The sequence below is a fragment of the Pseudorca crassidens genome, chromosome 12, assembly GCF_039906515.1.
Source record: "Pseudorca crassidens isolate mPseCra1 chromosome 12, mPseCra1.hap1, whole genome shotgun sequence".
NCBI lineage: Eukaryota > Metazoa > Chordata > Mammalia > Artiodactyla > Delphinidae > Pseudorca > Pseudorca crassidens.
In genome coordinates this window covers 18,028,966-18,053,882 of record NC_090307.1, presented here as the reverse complement: position 1 = coordinate 18,053,882, position 24,917 = coordinate 18,028,966, and the positions used below count along the sequence as shown (strand labels likewise).

General features: G+C 39.2%; 1 protein-coding gene across 7 annotated transcripts in view; it reads left to right on the top strand.

Moving 5' to 3' along the window:
- Positions 1 to 24,917, top strand: part of WDR7 (WD repeat domain 7) — a 388,004-nt gene that overhangs the window by 91,172 nt on the left and 271,915 nt on the right. For all 7 annotated transcript variants that reach the window (XM_067698977.1, XM_067698974.1, XM_067698978.1 and 4 more), the window contains 2 exons: positions 20,882 to 21,651; positions 22,967 to 23,055. In XM_067698977.1, coding sequence (XP_067555078.1) covers positions 20,882 to 21,651; positions 22,967 to 23,055 — 859 coding nt within the window. The remainder of the gene's footprint in view (positions 1 to 20,881; positions 21,652 to 22,966; positions 23,056 to 24,917) is intronic.

Sequence of the window (24,917 nt, the reverse complement as noted above, 5' to 3'; positions counted from 1 at the left end):
TTTCCTCTCTTTCTCCATCTTTTCCTCCCTTCCACAGGCTATTCATTATATTAAATTAATCATTCATCCTCATCTCTGTAAAAATGGTTCACATTCCTCTAATGTATTTATGTCCTAATTCTGTTTTTCTTTCTTCATATTTGCCTCACTTTCACAGTACTCTCACACGCACAGGAAAGTACAGTGTATGTAGTTTGTAAGTACATGTGCTCCTTGGTGTGTGTGTGTGTGCGCGCGCGTGTGTGCACTCACCAGGCACGGATATTTCATAGAGTTTGGGATGAATGCTTTGAAGATTTCCAACTGGTTGATTTGGGGATGAATGCTTTGAAGATTTCCAGTTGGTTGATTTTCTACCAACTTTTTCTCCAGTTTGGGGGAAATGAGTGTTAGGTTACTGTGAATATAATACGACTTATTCCATTAAGGAATGAAACTAAACTCTCAAAACTAACTACATATTTAGTTCATATTTACTAAATTTTTTGGTGACTACAGGGTTTTTATTTAGCTCTCTTTCCTTTTTAAGGATTCTTGAATTAGAAACAACTGGATTTATGGTGATCATTGTATAACACCATCGAATAATGACACATACAAGGGAACTTGCCTTCCTGAAACTTAACCAGCCCCGTGGCTCTAGTGCCTTATTGGCCCTGTGCCTTGCGCACAATAGGTGTTCAGCGGATTTATAAATGGAATTCATAGTTCATATTAAATATAATTCATCATATTATTCTGAACCAAGAAAAAGCCATCTTGTTCTGTGATGGTTTTAAATTCTGAACAGTTTTGTTTTTCCTTGGAATGTGAGAAACAGCAAAGGAGAAATTTCCTTCACCATCATTTCCCCATCATTTCACTATCTCACATAATAAATCCAATGGCAGACTGCTGAGAGAATAGGAACACTAGCTAGATCAAACCCTATGACCTCGGCAGCCAGAACTTTCTAGCCCTTGTGTGTGGTACTTTATATCTAACTCTTATTTGGGAACCTAAAGGTATTTTGAAGTAATTTGATAGAAGTGTAAAGATTTGTGACTAAAAATTAATATGTTAGTACTCCTGGTAAGAAATAATTTCTTCGAATGTGCTTGAAAAATCTGCTCTTTATTGGACCATATAAAAGATTTTCATACTTCCTGACTTTTATAGCCTCTGTTAGAAAATAATTGAATCAGTCTAATTCAGTAAACATTTATTGACGCTTAGGTGCTGTGTTAGGCCCTTGAGAGTCCAAATGAATAAGACATGATATTTACCCTCTGGAGATATCAACAGATAAATACGATGCAGTGAAGTAAGTGAGGTGGCTGAGGAAATGCAGAAAGTATTGCAGAAACCTGGCCTAGCGTGAGGTGATCAGGACTGGACTCTTGGAGGAGGAGACATTGAAGATGAGTGGAATATAGTCAGGTGGCGGGTGGAGGTGGCTTACAGTGTGTTCTGGGAGTAGCGGGTGGCGGATGCAGAGAGGGAGCAGGGGAGTGCCATGTGTGCTCTGTAGGGCTGGAGGGTCAGCTGAGGAGAGACAGGCAGAGGCGGGAGGTGAGGCCGGTCCATGCGTACCATGTGACGGCGCTAAAGCATTCTCTCAGTGGCTTTCAAACTTAAAAAATTAGCATTAGAATTCTTCCCTCAAAAAGAATTTTATCTGGAAGCCGGTATGTATAACAGATATGAGGAAATGTAGAGGAGAGTTTAACTTGAAGAATTGTTTGTGAGCCATATTTGGCAGGACCTAATGATTCATTAGGTAGAGGCGGTAAGGGAGGCTGACTCACAGGCTTTCTGACTGGATGACTGACTAGAAATGGCTCTCTCCAGCGTGAGATTGATTGTAGGGACAGGTTTTGTGTGGGTGACGATGAGTTGCTTTGCATACAATGGAGGGGGGACTTGAGGGAGGCTTGTGGTGATGGGTCTACAAATTGAGGAATCCCCAGCGTACACCTGGCATTTAAAACCATGGAAGCACACAAGATCCTTCAGAGATAGCCAATGGGCTGAGATAGACTCTCGGGATACCACCTGAAGGAGAGGGAGAGGAAACGATGCAGAGAGGAAGTGGTGTGAGGAGACCCAGGAGGATGTGCTGACTTGCAAACAGGGAATCGGGTGTTTCAAGAAGGGTGGAGCGATCAATTGTGTCAAACGCAAGAGCTGAATGTTAGAAGGATTGAAACGTGTGTCAGTGAGATCATCAGTATCCTTTTTCAGAACTGTCTCCCCACGATGTGGGGGGCAGCAGCTTGACTGTGGTGGGTTAAGGAGTGAATGGGAGGTGTGAAAATAGAAGGAGCCAGTGTGGAATACTTTTGAAAAGTTGGTATGATAAGGGAAGTAGAAGGAGAGTAGCCAGAGGGAAATCCAGTCTTGAAGACAGGTTAGAGTGTCTGTGGATCAAGGGTAAAGAGCCAGTGGAGAGAGGCAGGTTCATGATCAAGGTGGGGAGGAGACAGCTGATGAAGCTGGGCTCCACAGCGGGTGACAGGGTGGCAGAGGGAAGGCACTTGGCTTTGACGTGGAGAAGGACAACTTCATTTCCTCAAACTGAGATTTAAGGAAAGAAGCCATCTCCATAAAATAAAAGTGCAAGTACTGATGTAGACGCTGCAGAAGGTTCTCCAGATCATTTGCAAAGGTGGCTACACTAAACGACAGACTTCCAACACATGAAACAGCCTTCTTTTGGAAGAAGACGTCATCTAGGACTTTCATAGCTGGAGAGGAGAACTTAGTACCTTGGCTTCAAAGTGCCAGAGGAGGACTTCCCTGGTGGCGCCGTGGTTAAGAATCTGCCTGCCAATGCAGGGAACATGGGTTCGAGCCCTGGTCCAGGAAGATCCCACATGCCGTGGAGCAACTAAGCCCATGCGCCACAACTACTGAGCCCACGTGCCACAACTACTGAGCCTGCGCTCTAGAGCCCGTGCTCTGCAACAAGAGAAGCCATTACAGTGAGAAGCCCGTGCACCGCAAAGAAGAGTAGCCCCCGCTCACCGCAACTCGAGAAAGCCCGCGTGCAGCAGCGGAAGACCCAACACAGCCCAAAATAAATAAGTAAATAAATAAAAGTGATTACAGGCATGTGTTTTAAAAAAAAACGAAGTGCCAAAGGACAGGCTGATTCTCTTGATCGGGGCTGGTGCAGCTGGTGACTTGAAGCTGAAGCCAGAGCTCATATACCATTCTGAAAACCCTAGTGCCCTTAAGAAATAGGCTAAATCTACTCTGCCTGTGCTCCACAGATGGAACAACAAAGCACCTCTGTCTACAGCAAGGTTTACTGAATATTTTAAGCCCGCCATTAAGTCATGTTGCTCAGAAAAAAATCATTCCTTTCAAAATATGGCTGCTCGTTGACAGTGCACCTGGTGGTTACCTAGGAGCTCTGATGGAGGTGGACAGTGAGATTCATGTTGTTTTCATGCCTGCTAACACAACATCCATTGTGCAGCCCACGGATCAAGGGGTAATTTCGACTTTTAAGTCTTATTATTTAAGAAATACATTTTGTGAGGATATAGCCGTCACGGATGGTGATTCCTCTGATGGATCTGGGCAGAGTAAATTGAAAAGGTTTCACCATTCTAGATGCCATAGGACGTTTGTGATTCATGGGAAGAGGTCGGAATATCAGCATTAATAGGAATTTGGAAGAAGTTAATTCCAACCCTCCTGGATGACTTTGAGAGGTTCAAGACTTCAGTGGAGGAAGTAACTATAGATGTGGTGGAAATAGCAAGAGAACTAGAATTAGAAGTGTAGCCTGAAGATATGACTGAATTGCTGCAACCTCATGATAGAACTTCAACAGATGAGGAAGGAGTGGTTTCTTCATAGGAAATCTGCTGGTGAAGATGCTTTGAAGATTGTTGAAATGACAACAAACGATTTCGACTAGGACATACACTTAGTTGATACAGCAGCAGCAGGGTTTGAGAGGATTGACTCCAATTTTGAAAGAAGTTCTGTGGGTACAATACTATTAAACAGCATAGCCTGCTCCAGAGGGATCGTTAATGGAAGGAAGAGTCATTTGATGCAGCAGACTGCACTGTTGTCTTATTTTAAGAGATTGCCCCAGCTGCCCCAGCCTTCAGCAGCCGTCACCTTGATAAAGTCAGCAGCCACCGATGTTGAGGAGACCTTCCACCAGCAAAAAGATTTCGACTTCCTGAGGGCTCAGATGATGGTTAACAATCTTTTAGCAATAAAGTATTTTTAATTAAGGTAGCTGCATTTTTTAGACACGCTATTGCACAGTTAATAGACTACAGAATAGTGTAAACATAAGTTGTATATGCACCGGGAAACCAAGAAATTCATGTGACTCACTTTATTGTGATCTTATTCGCTTTATTATGGTGGTCTGGAACCGAACCCACAGTGTCTCTGAGGTGTGCCTGTATATTCAGAGATCTTTACGTTGCCTTCCACACATCTCTCTCTTCTTAGTTTGTGTAAAGATACCTGTTTTTCTTAATCACAGTCACACCTCAATAACAATCACCTAGCAGCAATTAGCCTTGGTGAAACTTACATTTTCTCAGGGGAGTGGATGGGTATAAAGGAAGAGGTAGAAAAAAGAGACAAAAGGAGGGGATTCATCATCATAAATCAGGATTTTAGTTTTTTACAGTCTAATGTAAATTGGTTCCCAGTCTTTTTCACCTGTATTTCAGTAAATGTAGTATATACAGTTGACCCTTGAACAACACGGGTTTGAACTGTGTGGGTCCACTTATATGTGGATTTCTTTTCAGTCGTAAGCACCACAGTACAACACAATCCAGCGTTGGTTGTATTTGTGGACATGGAGGAACTGCAGATATTGGAGGGCCGACTATAAATTACACGCAGAGTTTTGACTGCATGGATGGGTCGATGCATGTAACCTCCGAGTTTTTCAAGGGTCAGCTGTACTTACTATTTGTTGTGTCTGGAGTGGCCTTGTTCCATGCCCCCTGCCCTCTGAGCCCGTCACCTAGCTAACTCCCACTCATCTCAGGAACCTCAGTTCTATGACCATTATCTCCACAAAGGTCCCGAATTTTTTCAGGTAATGCTGCTAAGTTTAGCAGAGTCAGTTGAATCTTCTCAGATTCTCTGGCACTTGGCTTATGTCTCCATCCTGGTACTTATTGTCTTGCACCAGTATATGGAAGCAAGGACATATACTTGTTTACATGGCTATTTCTCTGTATCAGGGTTTCTTGACTTTAGCACTACTGACATTTTGTGCTGGATAATTCTTTGCTCTGGGGGCTGCCCTGTGCACTGTAACATGTTTCTCAGCATCCCTGGCCTCTACCCACTGGCCATTAGCACCCTCTCCTAATTGTGACTAACAATGATGTCTGCAGACGTGGCCAAATGTCCTTTGGGGCTGGGGGGAAAACATCACCCCTGGCTGAGATCCACTGCTTTATATCAGACTAAGAGCTCCTCCAAGGACCATTTGATATTCCTCCTTGTGCTTCCAGTGCCCAGCACAGAGTGTTCACTGAACTACTGTGAACGAAGCAGTGTTCGAAGGTTGATTAATGTCGGGTGGACTCACTTTTTCCCTCACCCCCACCCCTCCATCTCTAGAGTCTCTACAGTACGAACGCTGAGAACCTCTTGATGTCTAGAATCAAACGTCAGGCAGATAGAGGAGGACCTGGGCTTCCTCCCATAACTTAACCATTGACGAACTATGAGACCTGTGTGACTGACTGACCTCTGAGCTTCCATTTGTTTTTAACTTTAAGGTGGGGAAGGGGTGTAATAAGGTTGTAATGAAGTTAAATGAGCAACATGTTTGAAAACATTTATCTCAATAGGTATTCAGCACACACTTGTTTAATACTCTGATTGATTGGCTGCATTCATTCAGCACATACTGAGTGTGTACGATAAACCGTGCCGTGCGTGAGAGCAGTTGGAGAGTGCATTAATCACACCCACACCCACCAGACTGTGGTGGAGTTCCTGCTCTGATGTGGGGGACAAGCTGCGGTTCATTGTGGTGAGCACTCGACTAGACTGTATGAGCTGAGTGCGACAGAGACCTAGGAAGACGAGCTGACCTGCAGAGTTGTTGGGAAGGCTCTTCCGAAGAGCCATTTGTGTAGAGGCTTGACATCAGGAAGCAAAGTGGGCAAGAACATCCCAGGCAAAGACAACACCACGTGCAGATGTGGGTGGGGATGGTGTGTGGGCATAGTGAGATAGTGCAGCGTGTGCCGAGGCCAGCAGTGGTGGGAGAAGAGGGTTAGAAACAAGCTAGGATCTGCTTGAGTGTGAATACTTCTTAGTCCCAGGGAACTATGATCCCACCAGCTGCACAGTGTGGCCAAAAAGAAAAAAAAAAAAAAAAAAGAAATACAAAAAGTGTTTATATTTAACACTTATAATTAACTTTTGAGTAATTTACATTTCATTTATGTCATATGAAATAAATTACAATACAGTATAAAACCTTAAAACCTCTCAATAGCTAAACTACCTCTCTTTGGTTTATGCTTATTAATGTACTTGTTAATGAAAACACATGACAGGAAGTGAAATAACGTCAAATCTAATGAGTATATTGTAATTCATACCTAATCATAAAATCCTTTTCTATCCAAAATCAAATATTTAGAATAAGTATATTGTCTAATTCCATCTTAAAAATGGATTCTCTGAGAGAGCTCATCTCGCTGTGTTTTCCTAACTATTAGTATTCAGTAACAGCAGTATGGCAGCAGAGGGCACCAAATATCCATTTCAGTCTTAGACATTTTCTTGATAGTTACACTTTTTGTGTTTCCCTCTCCACTCTCCCCTGCCTCCTTCTCTTCCTTATTCCCTCCCTTCCTTCCTTTTTCCTAATACTTAAAATCATTAACATTAAAACCATACTTTTTTTTTTATAGCAGATGATGGGATTTTTCCCCTTAGCTAATTTTAGAATGTTTTAGAAGTACATCAAGACATCAGTGTGTTTTTATTTGTTGAAGTTTAACATTATGCGTCAGAATTTCAGAAGTTCTTTTAAAGATTCTTATTCAATAAAATATCCTATCCATAATCAAGAGTAAAATTATTTTTCTTACCAGTATATTTGTAGGTAATAAATTAGTTCTTTACACTGTACTTAGGAAATTAAAAATTATTTAGAACATGCATTATAAATGATATCTACCTAATTATTTTATAAAATATTATTTAATATTTTTCAATACATATTTTTTCTTGTATTCTATTTTAGAACTCAGTATTGATATTTATAGAAGTGTGTGTGTGTGTGTGTGTGTGTGTGTGTGTTAGATATGTAACATTTCCTAGTCTTATTATTAGTATCCTTGATCGCTGTTTTCAGAGCGGATTCAGATTTTTAAAAAATCATCCACTTTTCTTCTTTACACTTTAGCATCAAAATCAGCCGATATTTAATGCTCACTTCATAAATCAACTTTAGGTAGAGATCTGAACTGTTTGGTACTTCATAAATCAACTTTAGGTAGAGATCTGAACTGTTTGGTATAATTATAGGTTGGTCTCAAGGCTCTTTAAGGAAAAATAATAAAGTATTTTACCAGGTAACCTTAAAAATAGTCCCCGAAACTATGGCATTAAAAAACAATTCAGAAATAAGTAAGCTTTTAAGTTGGGACCATTGAAGTGAATGGTGCAAGAGTAAAATTATTGCCTATGTTTTAAATATCTCTTAGTCATTGGATAAGATGAAATAAGGCTAAAATATTATTGTAACACTGGTTTTAGGGGACAAAGCTATCAGGTGTTTCAGCAGACATGACTTAACCTAGCATGTATTCAAATATTTAATAACAATACATGCTGTAGCAAAGCTATATCAGCCTTTTCTCCTCTGCAGATTGTATGATATCGCTTTGTTTCGTTTGTTATTGTTGCTGGAGGCTTCTGCCTATGCTGCGCATGTGTGTGCGTGTGCTGAAAAATACCCGTGCTTGAATAAGGACTAGTCTCATGATCATGGTTCTGTCACTTTGCTTGGGTTTTCACTTGAGACACAATTTTACCTGCTACTCTTTCTGTGATTGTCACAGGTTCACTTTCAGTGATGAGCAAGTAATCCAATAATTTTTTCCTCTTTTTGCATTTCTGTAATATTTTAAGTCAGGTTCCTTATTTAGTATCTGAAATGGCTAAATCTGTGTTTTCTTCTACACAGAAATCATAAGGTTAGAATAGGCTTAGTACTTGCAATGAAAATGTCAAATATATCTGTCTTATTAGCTTCTAAAGTGTGTGTATATGTTTTACATTTACCATTGAGTTTTACTAGCAAATTTGAGACCATTTCATTCGTATATACCTTATGATTTAGCTTTTCTGCTGGCCTTTTTCAAGTAAGTTTTTAAGTTATAGCCTTAAGTACAGAGGCTTTATTTTCTCCCAAGCATATTGCATAAAATGGGTACTTCACAAATATTTATTGAATTGAATTGAATCTTTCTCCGTGATAATGCAAACATGAGTTTGTGAGCACACATTTCAGATGTTCTTTAATAAAGGTGGCAGAGCAAATATACTAACATTCCTGTTAAAGAATTTCCAGGATCAGATGGCCTGTCCTTGAAGTTGTTAGGAATATAAGATGATTTGAATGAGTTAGTTTGCTCTAGATGTGTATATCTTATGATTAAGCCAGGAGACCCTTGGAGTTTGGTAGATGTTTCTGTTCATTTTCCATTAGCTAATCTTAGTGTAACATACTAGATACCACACATATCAGTGATCAACTCTGTCATCTTCATGTATGTAGCTAAAATGTTACCCTCACAACTTTGCTGGATATCTATATTTTGTGGTAATGAGACTTTATTATTGTGAAGTCAGTAAAATCCATTGTCAGGCATTACAGGTCATATGCAGGAGTTAGTTAGAAATTATAGTTGACCTACAGGACGTGGGGATGAGACATTTTCTCTCCTTTCCTTCAGTCTCCCTCTGTTCTCTTCTCATCTGCTTTCACTGTTGTATTCCTTCTTTCTTTCTTTTTCCCCTCTCTTTTCTGGCTGTGGATTGCTATTAGATACATTTTTTGCCCCAGTGACGCAATCAGTAGGACCAAGAGGCTGATAAGAGGAGTTGCACACAGTCACACCCAGATACCGTGGTACCAGACGCTAGATAACCTTTCAGTTGTCTGAGCACACAGGCTGTCTGCTGGCATACCTCCCAGAAAGAGGCGGACACCTGGGGTGATCCCGGGGTGCTGAAAGGGGCACACTGTGGTTGACGTCAGAGGAGGGAGCTTAAAAGCCAACCTTGTGTCCTCACTCTGGCCTTTTTTTCTTCAAGCTACTCTTGCTGCTTCAATAATTTCCTTATCAAACATGTCTAATTTTTTTTACTCTTTGGTAGTAATGGTTTCTTTTTCTCCTAAAAAAATTTTGTAGATTTTTTCTGGAAAGACAGTATTTACTAAAGCACTGTGTTTACCTAATGTTGTTGTTATTATTCCCTCAGACCAAGTGTCATGTCTGTCTACCTAATATTTTACCCTTTGCTGTGACATAACCAACCCTAATGCCTAGCATAGTACCTAGGTCATAGCAACAGATTAGTATGTGGCAGCTATCATTGTTAGTAATAATTTTTATATTAGTAGTATATTAGATATAATGTATTTATTATAAATATATAATTTAATGTATCATTCAGTCCAGTTAGTGTCAGCAGGTACAAAGCATTAAGCGTAGTGTTTTTTGTTTTAATAAATCTTTATTGGAGTCCAGTTGCTTCACAATACTATGTTAGTTTCTGTTGTACAACAAAGTGAATCAGCCACATGCATACATATGTCCCCGTATCCCCTCCCTCTTGAGCCTACCTCCCATGCTCCCTATACCACCCCTCTAGGTCATCGCAAAGCACCGACCTGATCTCCCTGTGCTATGCAGCTGCTTCCCACTAGCTATCTATTTTACATTTGGTAGTGTATATACATCGATGCTACTCTCACTTCACCCCAGCTTCCCTCCCTCCCACGCCATGTCCTCAAGTCCATTCTCTATGTCTATATCTTTATTTCTGCCCTGCAACTAGGTTCATCAGTACTTTTTTTTTTGTTTTTTCTTTTAGATTCCATATATATGCGTTAACATATGGTATTTGTTTTTCTCTTTCTGTCTTACTTCACTCTGTATGATAGACTCTAGGTCCATCCACCTCACTACAAATAACTCAATTTCATTTCTTTTTATGGCTGAGTAATATTCCATTTTATACAAGTGCCACATCTTCTTTATCCATTCATCTGTTGATGGACGTTTAGGTTGGTCCTGGCTATTGTAAATAGTGCTGCAATGAACATTGTGGTGCATGTCTCTTTCTCAATTATGGTTTTCTCAGGGTATATGCCCAGTAGTAGGATTGCTGGGTCACATGGTAGTTCTATTTTTAGTTTTTTAAGGAACCTCCATACTGTTTTCCATAGTGGTTGTATCAATTTATATTCCCACCAACAGTGCAGGAGGGTTCCCTTTTCATCACACCCTTTCCAGCATTTATTGTTTCTAGCTTTTTTGGTAATGGCCATTCTGACCTGTTGAGGTGATACCTCATTGCCGTTTTGATTTGCATTTCTCTAATAATTAGTGATGTTGAGCATCTTTTCATGTGCCTCTTGGCCATCTGAATGCCCTCCTTGTGAAATGTCTATTTAGGTCTTCTGCCCATTTTTATTTATTTATTTATTTATTTATTTATTTTTTGCGGTACATGGGCCTCTCACTATTGGGGCCTCTCCCGTTGCGGAGCACAGGCTCCGGACGCGCAGGCTCAGCGGCCATGGCTCAGTGGCCATGGCTCAGCGGCCATGGCTCATGGGCCCAGCCGCTCCGCGGCATGTGGGACCCTCCCGGACCGGGGCACAAACCCGCGTCCCCTGCATCGGCAGGCGGACCCTCAACCACTGCACCACCAGGGAAGCCCCCCTTCTGCCCATTTTTAAACTGGATTGTTTGTTTTTTTGATATTGAGCTCCATGAGCTGTTTGTATACTTTGGAGATTAATCCTTTGTCTGTTGTTTCATTTACAAATATTTTCTCCCATTCTGAGGGTTGTCTCTTTGTCTTGTTAATGGTTTCTTTTGCTGTGCAAAACCTTTTAAGTTTAATTAAGTTCCATTTTTTAATATTTGGTTTTATTTCCATTACTCTAGCAGGTGGGTCAAAAAAGATCTTGCTGTGGTCTATGTCAAAGAGTGTTTTTCCTATGTTTTCCTCTAAGAGTGTTACAGTGTCTGGTCTTACATTTAAGTCTTTAATCCATTTGGAGTCTATTTTTGTGTATGGTGTTAGGCAATCTTCTAATTTAATTCTTTTACATATAGCTGTCCAGTTTTCCCAGCACCACTTATTGAAGCGGCTGTCGTTTCTCCATTGTATGTTCTTGCCTCCTTTGTCATAAATTAAGTACCCATATGTGCGTGGGTTTATCTCTGGGCATTCTATCCTCTACCATTGATCTATATTTCTGTTTCTGTGCCAGTACCATACTGTCTTGATTACTGTAGCTTTGTAGTATAGTTTGAAGTCAGGGAGCCTGATTCTTCCAGCGCCGTTTTTCTTTCTCAAGATTGCTTTGGCTATTCAGGGTCTTTTGTGTTTCCATATAAATTGTAAAATTTTTTGTTCTAATTCTGTGAAGAATGCCATTGGTAGTTTGATCGGGATTTCATTGAATCTGTAGATTGCTTTGGGTGGTATAGTCATTTTCACAATATTGATTCTTCCAATCCAAAAACATTGTGTATTTCTACATCTGTTTATGTCATTTTTGATTTCTTTCATCAGTGTTTTATAGTTTTCTGAGTACAAGTCTGTCGCCTCCTTAGGTAGGTTTATTCCTAGGTATTTTATTCTTTTTTGTTGTGATGGTAAATGGGATTGTTTCCTTAATTTCTCTTTCTGATATTTCATTGTTAGTGTATAGGAATGCCAGAGATTTCTGTGCATTAATTTTGTATCCTGCAACCTTACCAAATTCATTGATTCGTTCTAGTAGTTTTCTGGTAGCATCTTTAGGACTTTCTATGTATAGTATCATGTCATCTGCAAACAGTGAAAGTTTTATTTCTTCTTTTCCAATTTGTATTCCTTTTATTTCTTTTTCTTCTCTGATTGCCATGGCTAGGACTTCCTAAACTATGTTGAATAAGAGTGGTGAGAGTAGACATCCTTGTCTTGTTCCTGATCTTAGTGGAAATGGTTTCAGTTTTTCACCATTGAGTATGATGTTTGCCGTGGGTTTGTCATATATAGCCTTTATTTTGTTGAGGTAGGTTCCCTCTATGCCCATTTTCTGGAGAGTTTTTATCGTAAATGGGTGTTGAATTTTGTCAAAAGCTTTTTCTGCATCTATTGAGATGATCATATGGTTTTTTCCCTTAATTTGTTAATGTGATATATCACATTGATTTATTTGTGTATATTGAAGAATCCTTGCATCCCTGGGTTAAATCCCACTTGATCATGGTGTATAATCCTTTTAATGTGCTGTTTGATTCTGTTTGCTAGTATTTTGTTCAGGATTTTTGCATCTATGTTCATCAGTGATATTGGTCTATAATTTTCTTTTTTGTGTGATATCTTTTTCTAGTTTTGGTATTAGGGTGATGGTGACTTCACAGAATGAATTTGGGAATGTTTCTCCCTCTGCAGTTTTTTGGAAGAGTTTGAGAAGGATCAGTGTTAGCTCTTCTCTATGTTTGATAGAATTCCCCTGTGAAGCCATCTGGTCCTGGACTTTTGTTTGTTGGAAGTTTTTCAATTATGGTTTCAATTTCATTACTTGTGATAGGTCTGTTTATATTTTCTAATCCTTCCTGGTTTAGTCTTGGAAAAATTGAACCTGTCCAAAAATTTGTCCATTTCTTCATGGTTGTCCATTTTATTGGCATATAGTTGTTTGTAGTAGTCTCTTATAAACCTTTGTATTTCTTCAGTGTCAGTGGTGATTTTCTCCTTTTTCATTTCTAATTTTATTGATTGGCGTCCTCTCCCTTCTTTTCTTGATGAGTCTGGCTAAGCGTTTATCAATTTTGCTTATATTCTCAAAGAACCAGCTTTTACTTTTATTGATCTTTGCTATTGTTTTCTTCGTTTCTGTCTCATTTATTTCTGCTCTAATCTTTATGATTTCTTTCCTTCTACTGATTTTGGGTTTTCTTTGTTCTTCTTTCTCAGGTTGTTTTAAGTGTAGGATTAGATTATTTATTTGAGATTTTTCTTGTTTCTTGAGGTGAGATTGAATTGCTATAAACTTCCCTCTTAGAACTGCTTTTGCTGTGTCCCGTAGGTTTGGGGTCATCGTGTTTTTGTTGTCATTTGTTTCTATGTATTTTTTAATTTCTTCAGTGATCTCTTGGTTATTTAGTAGCTCACTGTTTACACTCCATGTATTTGTGTTTTTTACAGTTTTTTTTCCTGTAATTGATTTCCAATCTAATAGTGTTGTGGTCAGAAAAGATGTTTGATGTGATTTCAGTTTTCTTAAATTTTCCAAGACTTGATTTGTGACCCAAGATGTGATCTATCCTGGAGAATGGTCTGTGTGCACTTGAAAAGAAAGTGTATTCTGCCACTTTGGGGTGGAATGTTCTATAAATATCAATTAAATCTATCTGGTCTGTTGTGTCATGTAAAGCTTATGTTTCCTTATTTATTTTCATTTTGGATGATCTGTCCATTGGTGAAAGTGGGGTGTTAAAGTCCCCTTCTATTATTGTGTTACTGTCGATTTCTCCTTTCATGGTTGTTAGCATTTGCTTTATGTATTGAGGTGCTCCTGTGTTGGGTGCATAAACATTTATAATTGTTATATCTTCTTCTTGGATTGATCCTTTGAACACTATATGTAGTGTCCCTCCTTATCTCTTGTAACAGTCTTTATTTTAAAGTCTATTTTATCTGATACGAATATTGCTACTCCAGCTTTCTTTTGATTTCCATTTGCATGGAATATCTTGTTCCAACCCTTCACTTTCAGTCTGTATGTGGCCTTAGGTCTGAAGTGGGTCTCTTGCAGACAGCACATATATGGGTCTTGTTTTTGTATCCATTGAGCCCGTCTGTGTCTTTTGGTTGGGGTATTTAATCCATTTACATTCAAGGTTATTATCAATATGTATGTTCCTATTACCATTTTCTTAATTGTTTTGGGTTTGCTTTTGTGGGTCTTTTTCTTCTCTTCTGTTTCCTGCCTAGAGAAATTTCTTTAGCATTTGTTGTAAAGCTGGTTTGATGGTGCTGAATTCTCTTAGCTTTTGCTTGTCTGGAAAGCTTTTGATTTTTCCATGAAATCTGAATGAGATCCTTGCTGGGTAGAGTAATCTTGGTTGTAGGTTTTTCTCTTTCATCGCTTTAAGTATATCCTGCCACTCCCTTCTGGTCTGCAGAGTTTCTGCTGAAAAATAAGCTGATAACCTTATGGGGATTCCTTTGTATGTTATTTTTTGTTTTTCCCTTGCTACTTTTAATATTTTTTCTTTGAATTTAATTTTTGTTAGTTTGATTAATATGTGTCTTGGTGTGTTTTTCCTAGGGTTTATCCTGTATAGTACTCTCTGTGCTTCCTGGACTTGGGTGACTTTTTCCTTTCCCATGTTAGGGAAGTTTTCCACTATAATCTCTTCAAATATTTTCTCAGTCCCTTTTGTTTTCTCTTCTTCTTCTGGGACCCCTATAATTCGAATGTTGGTGTGTTTACTGTTGTCCCCGAGGTCTCTGAGATTGTCTTCAATTCTTTTCATTCTTTGTTCTTTATTCTGCTCCTTGGCAGTTATTTCTACCATTCTGTCTTCCAGCTCACTTATCTGTTCTTCTGCCTCAGTTATTCTGTTATTGATTCCTTCTAGTGTAGTTTTCATTTCAGTTATTGTGTTGTTCATCTCTGTTTGTTCTTTAGTTCTTCTAGATCTTTGTTAAACATTTCTTGTATTTTCTCAGTCCCTGCCTCCACTCTATTTCTGAGATTCTGGATCATTTTTACTGTCATTACTCTGAATTCTTTTTCAGGTAGATTGCCTATTTCCTCTTCATTTATTTGGTCTTGTAGGTTTTTACCTTGCTCCTTCATCTGTGATGTATTTTTTTGCCGTCTCATTGTTTTTTTAATTTTTTTTACTGAGTGGGATTGTGTTCCTGTCTTACTCGTTGTTTGGCCTGAGGTTTCCAACACTGGAGTTTGTAGGCTGTTGGGTAGAGCTGGGTCTTGGTGCTGAGATGATGACCTCCGTGAGACCTCACTCCAATGAATATTCCCTGTGGTCTGAGGTTCTCTGTTAGTCCAGTGGTTCGGACTTGGAGCTCCCACCTCAGGAGCTTTGGCCTGACCCTCAGGTGGTGAACCAAGATCCCGCAAGCCATGTGGGGTGGCAAAAAGAAAAAAAAAAAAGAACAATAACAAAGTAAAAAATAAAATTAGTCTACGAAACTAACAGATACGTTAGAAAGAATATAAAAATAAAAATGTATACGAATCAACAACCAGAAGGTACATTGGTGCCACAATAGTAAAAGAGAGGAGGGAAATTTAAAAAAAAAAGGAAAAAAAAAGTGTTTTAAAAACAAGGGGGGAGGGCTTCCTTGGTGGCGCAGTGGTTGAGAGTCCACCTGCCGATGCAGGGGACACGGGTTCGTGCCCTGGTCTGGGAAGATCCCACATGCCGCGGAGCAGCTGGGCCCGTGAGCCATGGCCGCTGAGCCTGCGCGTCCGGAGCCTGTGCTCCGCAACGGGAGAGGCCACAGCAGTGAGAGGCCCGCGTACCACAAAAAAAAAAAAAAAAAAAAAGGCGGGGCGGGGGGGGGGTGGTGGGAACGCCTTGGCTGTGGAGGGCAGGGTGTAAGCAAGGGTGAGGTTTGGTGGTGGGCGGGACCTATGCTCCGGAGCCACAGGGCTGGAAAAGACCCTGGGGGCTGTTGGGGGTGGGGGTTAGGCTCAAGGAACAGAACGGGCCCAGGTGTGCCCCCCACCCCTGGTCTCAGTGCGTGGGAGGACCTCACCTGGGAGACCACTAGGTTTCCTGGGCTGGAGTGGGCAGGGCAAATGCCCTCCACTCCTCTCCCACTCCTCTGGGAGGGCCCCTCTCGCTGCCTCTGCTGATCTCTCTTGCCTACCTCCTGTGCCCCAAAGGACCCACGCGGCCTGGGTGGGGCCTTGGAGGGCAGGGGACCAGCCTGGGAGCTCAGCAGGCTCCCTGTGCCTAGGTGTGTGGCGCAAACACCCTCTGCTCCTCTCCCACTCCTCCTGAGGGCCCCTCCCGCCTGCCTCTCCTGATTTCCCCAGCCTCAGGGGCACCAATCCTGTCTGGTCTCTCCTTCTCCTCCCCATTCAGTCCCCCATTTCCTACCAGTTCACTTGGGGGTTCCTCCCACTTCCTTGGGTGTCAGAGTTCTCCACCAGCGGCCGGCAGGCGCCCTAGTTGTGGAGAGATGCTAACTTGGCGTATTCCCACACTGCCATCTTCTAAACATAGTGTTTGACATTACACATTTAGTGTTTGAAAAAGGAAATACTAAGCATGGTGGTGTGAGAAATAAAACATTAGCGTATGCGTCCTTCAACCCATCCCATCTACATTTTCAGTACTATTGCGTACTTTTATCTTCCCTCATCTGGATGGCTTCTGTTTTCTCCAGGTTTATATTCATAATCCTGATCTTGCTTCTTTTCAGCCAACATTGCTGGTGGATAAATAGTTATAAAATTAAATTTGATCATGTTACTCCCCTTATTAAAGCCGTTAGATAGGAGCTCTCATACTTTACTGTATAAAGCCATCTAGGGTTTCATTAGGCAGATTCTGATCCATTCCAAGAGACATTGATTCAGGTCTGATATCAGGCCCAGGAACCCGTACTTTAACAAGCATCCCTGGTGTTCTGAGAGAAGCACTGTTTTAATGGCTCCTAAGCCTGCAAGAGAAAGTTCAAAAGCCTTAGTGTGGACATCTGTGCTCTCAGTGAACCATGCCTTGCATTCTTTGTCTTGGTCATCAACATCAACACCCATCCTGTGATGTTTCCATTTATCCTTTTTCACATCCTGCTGTCTTTCACATCCTGCTATCTTTCTGCCCTTTCATACCTCAAGTTATCCCTTTGGTGAGGTTCTCCCTGATCACCCAAGGTGGAGCTGGTACTTTCTCTTTCTCTGTTGTGTTTCTTTTTGTTTTTTGGCTGCATCAAGTCTTCGTTGCCGTGCACAGGCTTTCTCTTGTTGCGGTGAGCAAGGGCTACTCTTCGTTGTGGTGCGCAGGCTTTTCATTGCGGTGGCTTCTCTTGTTGCAGAGCACAGGCTCTAGGTGTGTGGGCTTCAGTAGTTGTGGCGTGCAGGCTCAGTAGTTGTGGCACATGGGCTTAGTTGCTCTGCGGCATGCGGGATCTTCCCAGACCAGGGCTCGAGCCTGTGTCCCCTGCATTGGCAGGCAGATTCTTAACCACTGAGCTACCAGGGAAGTCCCTTTTTGTTGTGTTTCTTATTGTACCTTCCAACTACCCTTTATTTGTAGCACCATTCATCCTACATAGTAATTTCATTATTCATTAGTTTTGAGTTGCATGACTAGAAAATCGTCTTATTTATCTTTGTATCCTTAGTGCCTTGCACAAACATAGGTAAATGTGGAATGAATGAGTTAAACAGAGGAATGAAATTCAGAAAGTCTTGATTTTTTTTTTTACTTCATATTTTGTGTAGTGTAAATTGATCTGTACTGCTTATGCACCTTAGGTTCTTAAGCTGTAGTATGGAAATAATATTTATTTTCTACCTTCCTTTAAATACCATTTATTCAATTCAGAGCAGAGGTTTATACAAAGGAAGCAGAATTAGTGGTAATTCTGGAAATAATTTTTGAAAGAGCAGCCACTTGAGATACTTCTTGAAGTTTGAATAGAAGTATGACTTGAGTGGCAGCAGTGAGAATGAGAAAGGAGCATGATCCTGGCATAAGAAATGCAAAGGTACAAATGTCTGCAACTGCATGGTTCTGGAAGGCACAAGTGGTTTAATTTGGTTTCAGTAGAAGATGCAGGGTTGTGGTTAGACATGGAATTGGGGGAGTCGGCAGCAGTCTATTTTGGAGGCTGTTTTGTACTTTGCAAAGAAGTCTTTGCAAAGATTTTATCCTTGGGTTATAAAATGCTGTTGAAGCCTCTTAAGCTGGAAAGGAACATAGTCACATGGGAGGAGGACTGAGACAGAAGATAGACCATTTAAAGGGACTTAGTGTAATTTTATGAGTGAAGAGTTGATTAGCCACTTAAAATAATTTTATGAAGATTTTTATGTTCTTTTTTCATTCTGCCAGGTACTCTGATACGCATGGGGTTACACAAGATGAGTAAGGTATAGTTCCTGTAGAGTACAGGAAAATGTAAATACATAAAAGAACTAATTATATAAATATAGCCAAGGCTTACAGGTTTGTGATATATAGTACAGAAAACGTTATGGGAACTGGGATCATTGTGGGCTAACTTTCCTGGGAGAATTAGGGTCTTGATGGAAGAGAAGGGATTGGAGTAGAGCAAAGAAGAATATTTTGGGTAAAGAAATAAATAAAGGGATTAATGGGTGAGGGAGTGTGGTTATGGTGCTAGAGCCTGTTTGTTATAGCTGGAAAATATCTGGTATCAAATTGTAATGGGCCTTGAATGTTGTGCTGAAGGATTTTGTATTTTATCCTAGAGCATTATTTTCTAATTATGAAAATAATACATATTGATTATATACAATTTAAGAAATATATGGAAATATGAAGAAAATGTAAATCTGATATGACTCCATCACAAAAAGTGGTTGCTATGAACATTTTCATGTATTTCTTTCCAGTGTTTGTCACTGTGCTCAAATGCATACTTGGGCATTAAATAAATGAAATCAGAATTATACTCTGTTGTATAGTGTGTGTGTGTGTGTGTGTACGTATGTGCACATATGTAATCTTATCTCACTTAAAATTGGAACATGGGCATTTTGCCATGTGGTTAAATGTGCCCAGGAAGCATGATTTATAGTGATTACAATATTTATTACATGGTTATGCTTATTTATCTCTTTATTGTTGGATTATTTAGGTTGTTTTCAATCTAAAATAATGGACACTGTTTCACTGAACGTCTTTGTATTTCTGACTATTTAGGATAGGGTTCTAGAAATAAATGTACTGGATCAAACAATCTTAAGGGCTCATGCTGTATTTTGCCAAATTGCTCTTCCAAAAGGCTCTATTTAAATTCATGCCTGCAGTGTGTGGGTCTGACTTTCATTGTACTCCTGGCTAAGTATTTTTTGTGTGTTTACTGTTTGCTAATTTTATAAGTGGTATCTTGTGGTTATTGTTATTTCCTCGACAATTCATTTGAGTAGGTTTTTCCTTATATTCCTTGACTATTTGTCTCTTTTACTGTGAATTGCCCTTGACCTTTATGGTATTTTTCCCTTTTCTTTTGGTATTACTATTTTTTATATAGATTATAACTTCATTAGTCCTATTTCTGGCACATTTTTCTTCCTATTTCTTACTTGCCTTAACTTTTTATAGTAGTGAATTTTAAATTTAAGTGTGTTTGGCAAGTCCTTTCTCATCTTGAGATCTAGTCACCTATACTTTGATTTAGTTTTAATTTTGTATTTTCCATTTCTCTTAATAACCCATGATAATGGCAGTGTTTGGCAGAAGAGCGACATAATTAGATTTGTTCTTCAGAAAGCAGTCTTGTGGCCTGTGAAGGCTGGATGGGAGTAAGGAGAGACTAGGGGCAGTGACGTCTGTTTAGAGGAGAGGAGATAAGGGTCTGAACATAGTGATGGTGATGGTGGGGATAGATTAGAAGAATGATTCTCAACCAATGATTTGGGAGATGCAGCAGGTTTAGTGGGAGGGTGGAGATTAGGACAGATTAAGTACAAGGTTCTATGGGACATCCAGATACAAGCAGTGGGAATTGTAGGATTGAAACTCTTTCAGGAGCTGGTCTGGCTGGTGATGGAGATTAGGGAGCCACCTGCATATAGGTGATAGTTCTAATATGGGAGAAAGAATGAGTTTTCAGGGCAGCTGACTGAGAAGGGTGGTCAGAACTAGAAGGCTCATTAAGAAGGTGTTCTCTGGGAAGCTCTTTTTATACTTTCTCTCTCTTTCTGTCTCTCTTAGCAAAATCAACAATGTCAGAGATTATGGATATGGTCAGAGATACTGCAAAGAGATTAACGAGGAGAGGGACTGAAAAGTTTCCACTGGATTAGTCTACTACTTTCCTTAAATGTGGCTAAAAGGGGCAGTAGACTGGGAAAGAAATAGAAGAAGGAACATGGTCAAAGGATAACACTTTTAAAGACTCTAAGTAGACTTGAACATGTTCTCTATTGAGGGAAAAGAATTTATGGAGAGGGAGAGATTGAAGGTAAAGTAAAAAAGGAGGAATTTGATGGTGCAGCAACTTAAAAGGATGAGTAGCTGTGATGAATGCATTATTCTTTCAGGTGGAACAAGTAGTATTACATTCCCAGAGATAGAATTTGCATATAAGTTATTGAAACAATTTTTAATCTGTTCTATGAGTAAAAAGACTCCCTGCTTCAATAATTAACTTTCATTTTCTTTTTTTTAAAAGATTAATTGACAGTCTTATAATTGTTTCAGCGTAAAGTTCTTCTAATTGTTTAAGTTCATATCTTTTATATGCTGCTGATTGGCAGAGTTAGTGTGTCACTTTTAATGATATAGATACCTAAAAAGGCAGCTTAATAAGCATTTAAATCCCTTTGATTATTTATTGTTCATTAATGAATGCATGAAATTAAATACTTTGAATTATAGCCATCTTTTAAAAATATTTGTTGCAGGGAAATTTACCTAAATATTCTCATAACTCCCTGATGGTTCAAGCAATAAAGACAAACCTAACAGACCCGGACATACATGTGCTTTTCTTTGATGTGGAAGCGTTGATTATTCAGCTCCTGACTGAAGAAGCCTCTAGGCCGAATACTGCGCTTATTTCCCCAGAGAATCTGCAAAAAGCATCTGGCGGTTCAGACAAAGGGGGCTCTTTTCTAACTGGAAAACGAGCAGCAGTTCTCTTCCAACAAGTGAAAGAAACTATCAAAGAGAACATAAAGGAACATCTCCTTGATGATGAAGAGGAGGATGAGGAGATAATGAGACAGAGGCGGGAAGAAGGTGATCCCGAATATCGGGCCAGCAAATCTAAGCCGCTGACCCTGTTAGAATATAATCTGACTATGGACACAGCAAAATTGTTCATGTCCTGCCTTCATGCCTGGGGTTTGAATGATGTTCTGGATGAAGTCTGTCTTGATCGCCTTGGAATGCTGAAACCCCACTGCACAGTATCGTTCGGCCTCTTATCGAGAGGGGGTCATATGTCACTGATGCTTCCTGGTTATAATCAGGCTGCTTGTAAACTATCACATGGGAAAGCAGAAGTAGGAAGAAAGCTGCTGGCGACGGAGGGAGTAGGAAAGGGAACTTACGGAGTGTCCCGGGCCGTCACCACACAGCATCTCCTGTCTATCATATCTTTGGCAAATACCTTAATGAGTATGACCAATGCAACTTTTATTGGTGATCATATGAAGAAGGGCCCTACCAGGTGTGACCATGATAGTTTGATTTTATTCTTATGTTTCAAAAAAAAAGAAACCTGTTTTATTTTTGTCACTTCTTACTACCTTTTTTTGGGGGGTGGGGCGCTCTACACACCTTGGCATTTTTGTGTCATCTCAGTGTTTCCCCTTTAAATTTTAAATACAACATGCATGACAAAATATTATCAAATTGTACAGTTTTATCTATACTCAGACATATTTAGTAGCTATTTAAAAAAAACTTAGAATGAGGGAGTAGGTCAGAGTTTAGCTTTAACAAATCATAGACTAGCTCTTCAGTAAATATAATCTTAGATTGTATCTATTTACAGTTTGCACTAACATTTAATTCAAATTGTATATTTGGTTAAAATGTGTGACCCATGGTGATGAATGGTAAGTGTTCAGCGCCTGGCTTCAGCATTTTGTGAGAAGTATAGTCAGAATTTCTCTGGGAAAAGAGGAAACAACTTTTTAAAGTGCAGGAGAGTATTCTTGTAATATTTCTACATAGTTAACCTGAGTTGCTATTTCTCATTTTCCAGAAGTCATGAAGACAACTTTCTAAACTCTGGTTTTATTATACTTTATTGAGAGCCGACCACATTTAGGATTTTTTAAAATCTAACGTACTAAAGTAGCACTTACCTAGTGTCTGGCTCTGTTGTAAGCACGTTACAGATGTTACCTCCTTAATGCCCTTACCCCTATAAGGTAGGTACTTTTATTATCCTTTTGCTACAGATGATAGAGCTGAGACACAGAGAGGTGAAGTAACTTGCCCAGGGTCACACAAGTAGTAAAATGGTAGGGCCGGAATTCAAAAGGGGACAGCCTGCCTGTGGAGTGGAAGATTTCTTAATGCCTTATTACCTTTTTCAGATTGTAGGGCTGAATTTTTTGAAACTCAGTATATTGTTCCATAAGTTCATTTGGACCAATGATGTGGGGTGGGCTGAAATATCAGCATGCTAATACTGAAGAATGAAGGGTTAATTATGATATTTATCTGTCAGTGGTAGTAGATTAAAGTGTTCATAAATATTTCTTAAACTAGTTTAAAGCATAAACTGTAGATGTAAAATTTTTACTTGCTATTTGTTAATCATTTAATTTTCTGTATTAAAATCTGAAACGGAAAATGTTAATAGGTACAAAACAAAAAACCCCTATTTTTTTGGAACAGCAGATTGAAAATGTTCTGTTATGTGTTTCTTTTGCAATTCATTTGGAACTAGAAAGCTTAATATTTTAAATGGCTCTGGAATTATGAAACTATGAATGTGTGTATATACGTGTATTTTCTTCTTCTTTTTAAAGGCCACCTAGACCAGGCACCCCAGACCTTTCTAAGGCAAGGGGTTCTCCTCCAACTTCCAGTAATATTGTGCAAGGACAGATTAAACAAGGTAAAATTAAATCTTATTAAGTAATTGACATGACATTTCAGCTCTAGAAACTGAGGAGGCATAGCTAATGTATAATCATAACATTTTGTTTGTCTCAGATTGTTAAATAGAGAAAAGTTGTTATATTCCAGATGTAAATATGGATAATTAAGATGTTAGTTAAAAATAAATCAGATTTATTTAGAAATTGATAAATGAGCGTATTTCACGTAATTTTATTGTACTGTCTTTGGCCTAATTTTTATGCATTAGGGGCACCTTAACTTGACAACACTAGTGCCTTAATGTGTGTATCTTGAGTCTATAAGTTATGTCTATTTTTTAAACTACATTTAGAAATGTTTAAATTCATATTTCCATACTATAGCTATTCTTGTGTCCTTTGCCAGTAGTTCATGCATTGTAATCCACAGTGGAAATAGTTTCTTTTTATTTAGTCATTATATACTTTAACTTTTTGTTCATAGCTTTTGTTTTGTTAGGGGATAGAAGATTGAGTTTTTCTTCCTTTATTTTCTTTTACACTCATTTTAGGACTTGACAAGAGAGTTCAGGGGGGAGTCACTTCTGCTTAGAGAGCTTTCCTTTAGGCTAAGTTGAAGGTTGTGCTTGTAAATGGTGACATTGTAGGATGTTCTTTTTTCAAAAAATTTGTTTAAGGTGTTAAAGAGTCAGTGAACGGTTCCGCAAAATTTGTTTGGTGAACAATAGGCCTCCAACTTCATGCCTACAGTTTTCCTCTTTCCTAGAACAAGTCCTCTGCTCTCTTAGCTGATTGTTTGTCCTAACTTTAATATCCTTAAATGGTATACTTGGTTTTTAGTTTTAGGTACTGTGTCGTAGCTTCTCATTATGGAAGATAAGTTATCCCACTCTCTATGCCACTCCTATCCTTCATTTCCAGCCCCATGTGGTCACCTGTCTTATTCCCCTGTCTTCTTATCAAGCCTTTATACTCATTTTATAATAGTCTATATGAATATATATAAAAGTTTTAATTAGATAACTTTATACTTGTGTATGTGTGAAATACACACAGAAAAGTGCACAAAACAAATATGCAGCTCAGTGATTTTTACAAGCTGAACACCCATGTAACGATATCCCTGGACAAGAAATAGAACATTGCCAGTACTCCTGAAGCCTCCTACATGTTCCCTCCCAATCAGTATACCTTCCTCTTCCAAAGGTAACTACTATCTTGACTTTTAGGAAATCATTTCCTTGCTTTCCTTTATGGTTGTACCACCTAAGTTTAAATCCCTAAACACTATGATTTAGTTTTGCCTGTGTTTTGAATTTTATATGCGTTCAGTTAGTCATGGAGCATGCATTCTTTTGTGGTTGGCTACTTTTGTGAGATTTATTAGTGTTGTTGCACGTGACTATAGTTTGTTCATTTTCATTTTATTGCCGTATACTATTCTGATGAATGAATAGACCACAATTTTTTCATCCATTTCTTGGTCAATAGACACTTGGATTACTTCCAGTGTTTCATTTTCATAAATAATTCTGCTATGAACATTCTTGTATTTGAATCTTAGTGTATATTAGAAGCGTTTCTGTTGTGTATGTAACCAAAAGTGGAATTTCTGCATATATTTATCTTCAGCTTTAATTGTGGATAATGTTAACATGTTTTCCTAAGTGAGAGACATATACATCCATCATACTGGCTAAGGGGAAAAAGATGGAAATTGTTGTGTTAGCTGGGATATGGATCAGTGAGACCTCTCATATATAGCTGGTAAGATATCCTAGCCAACACTTAATATTTTCCATGTTTTTCACTTTAGCCATTTTGGTATGGCTAGTATATCTGACATATCAGTATTTTCATTCCTGATTAATATTTTTGT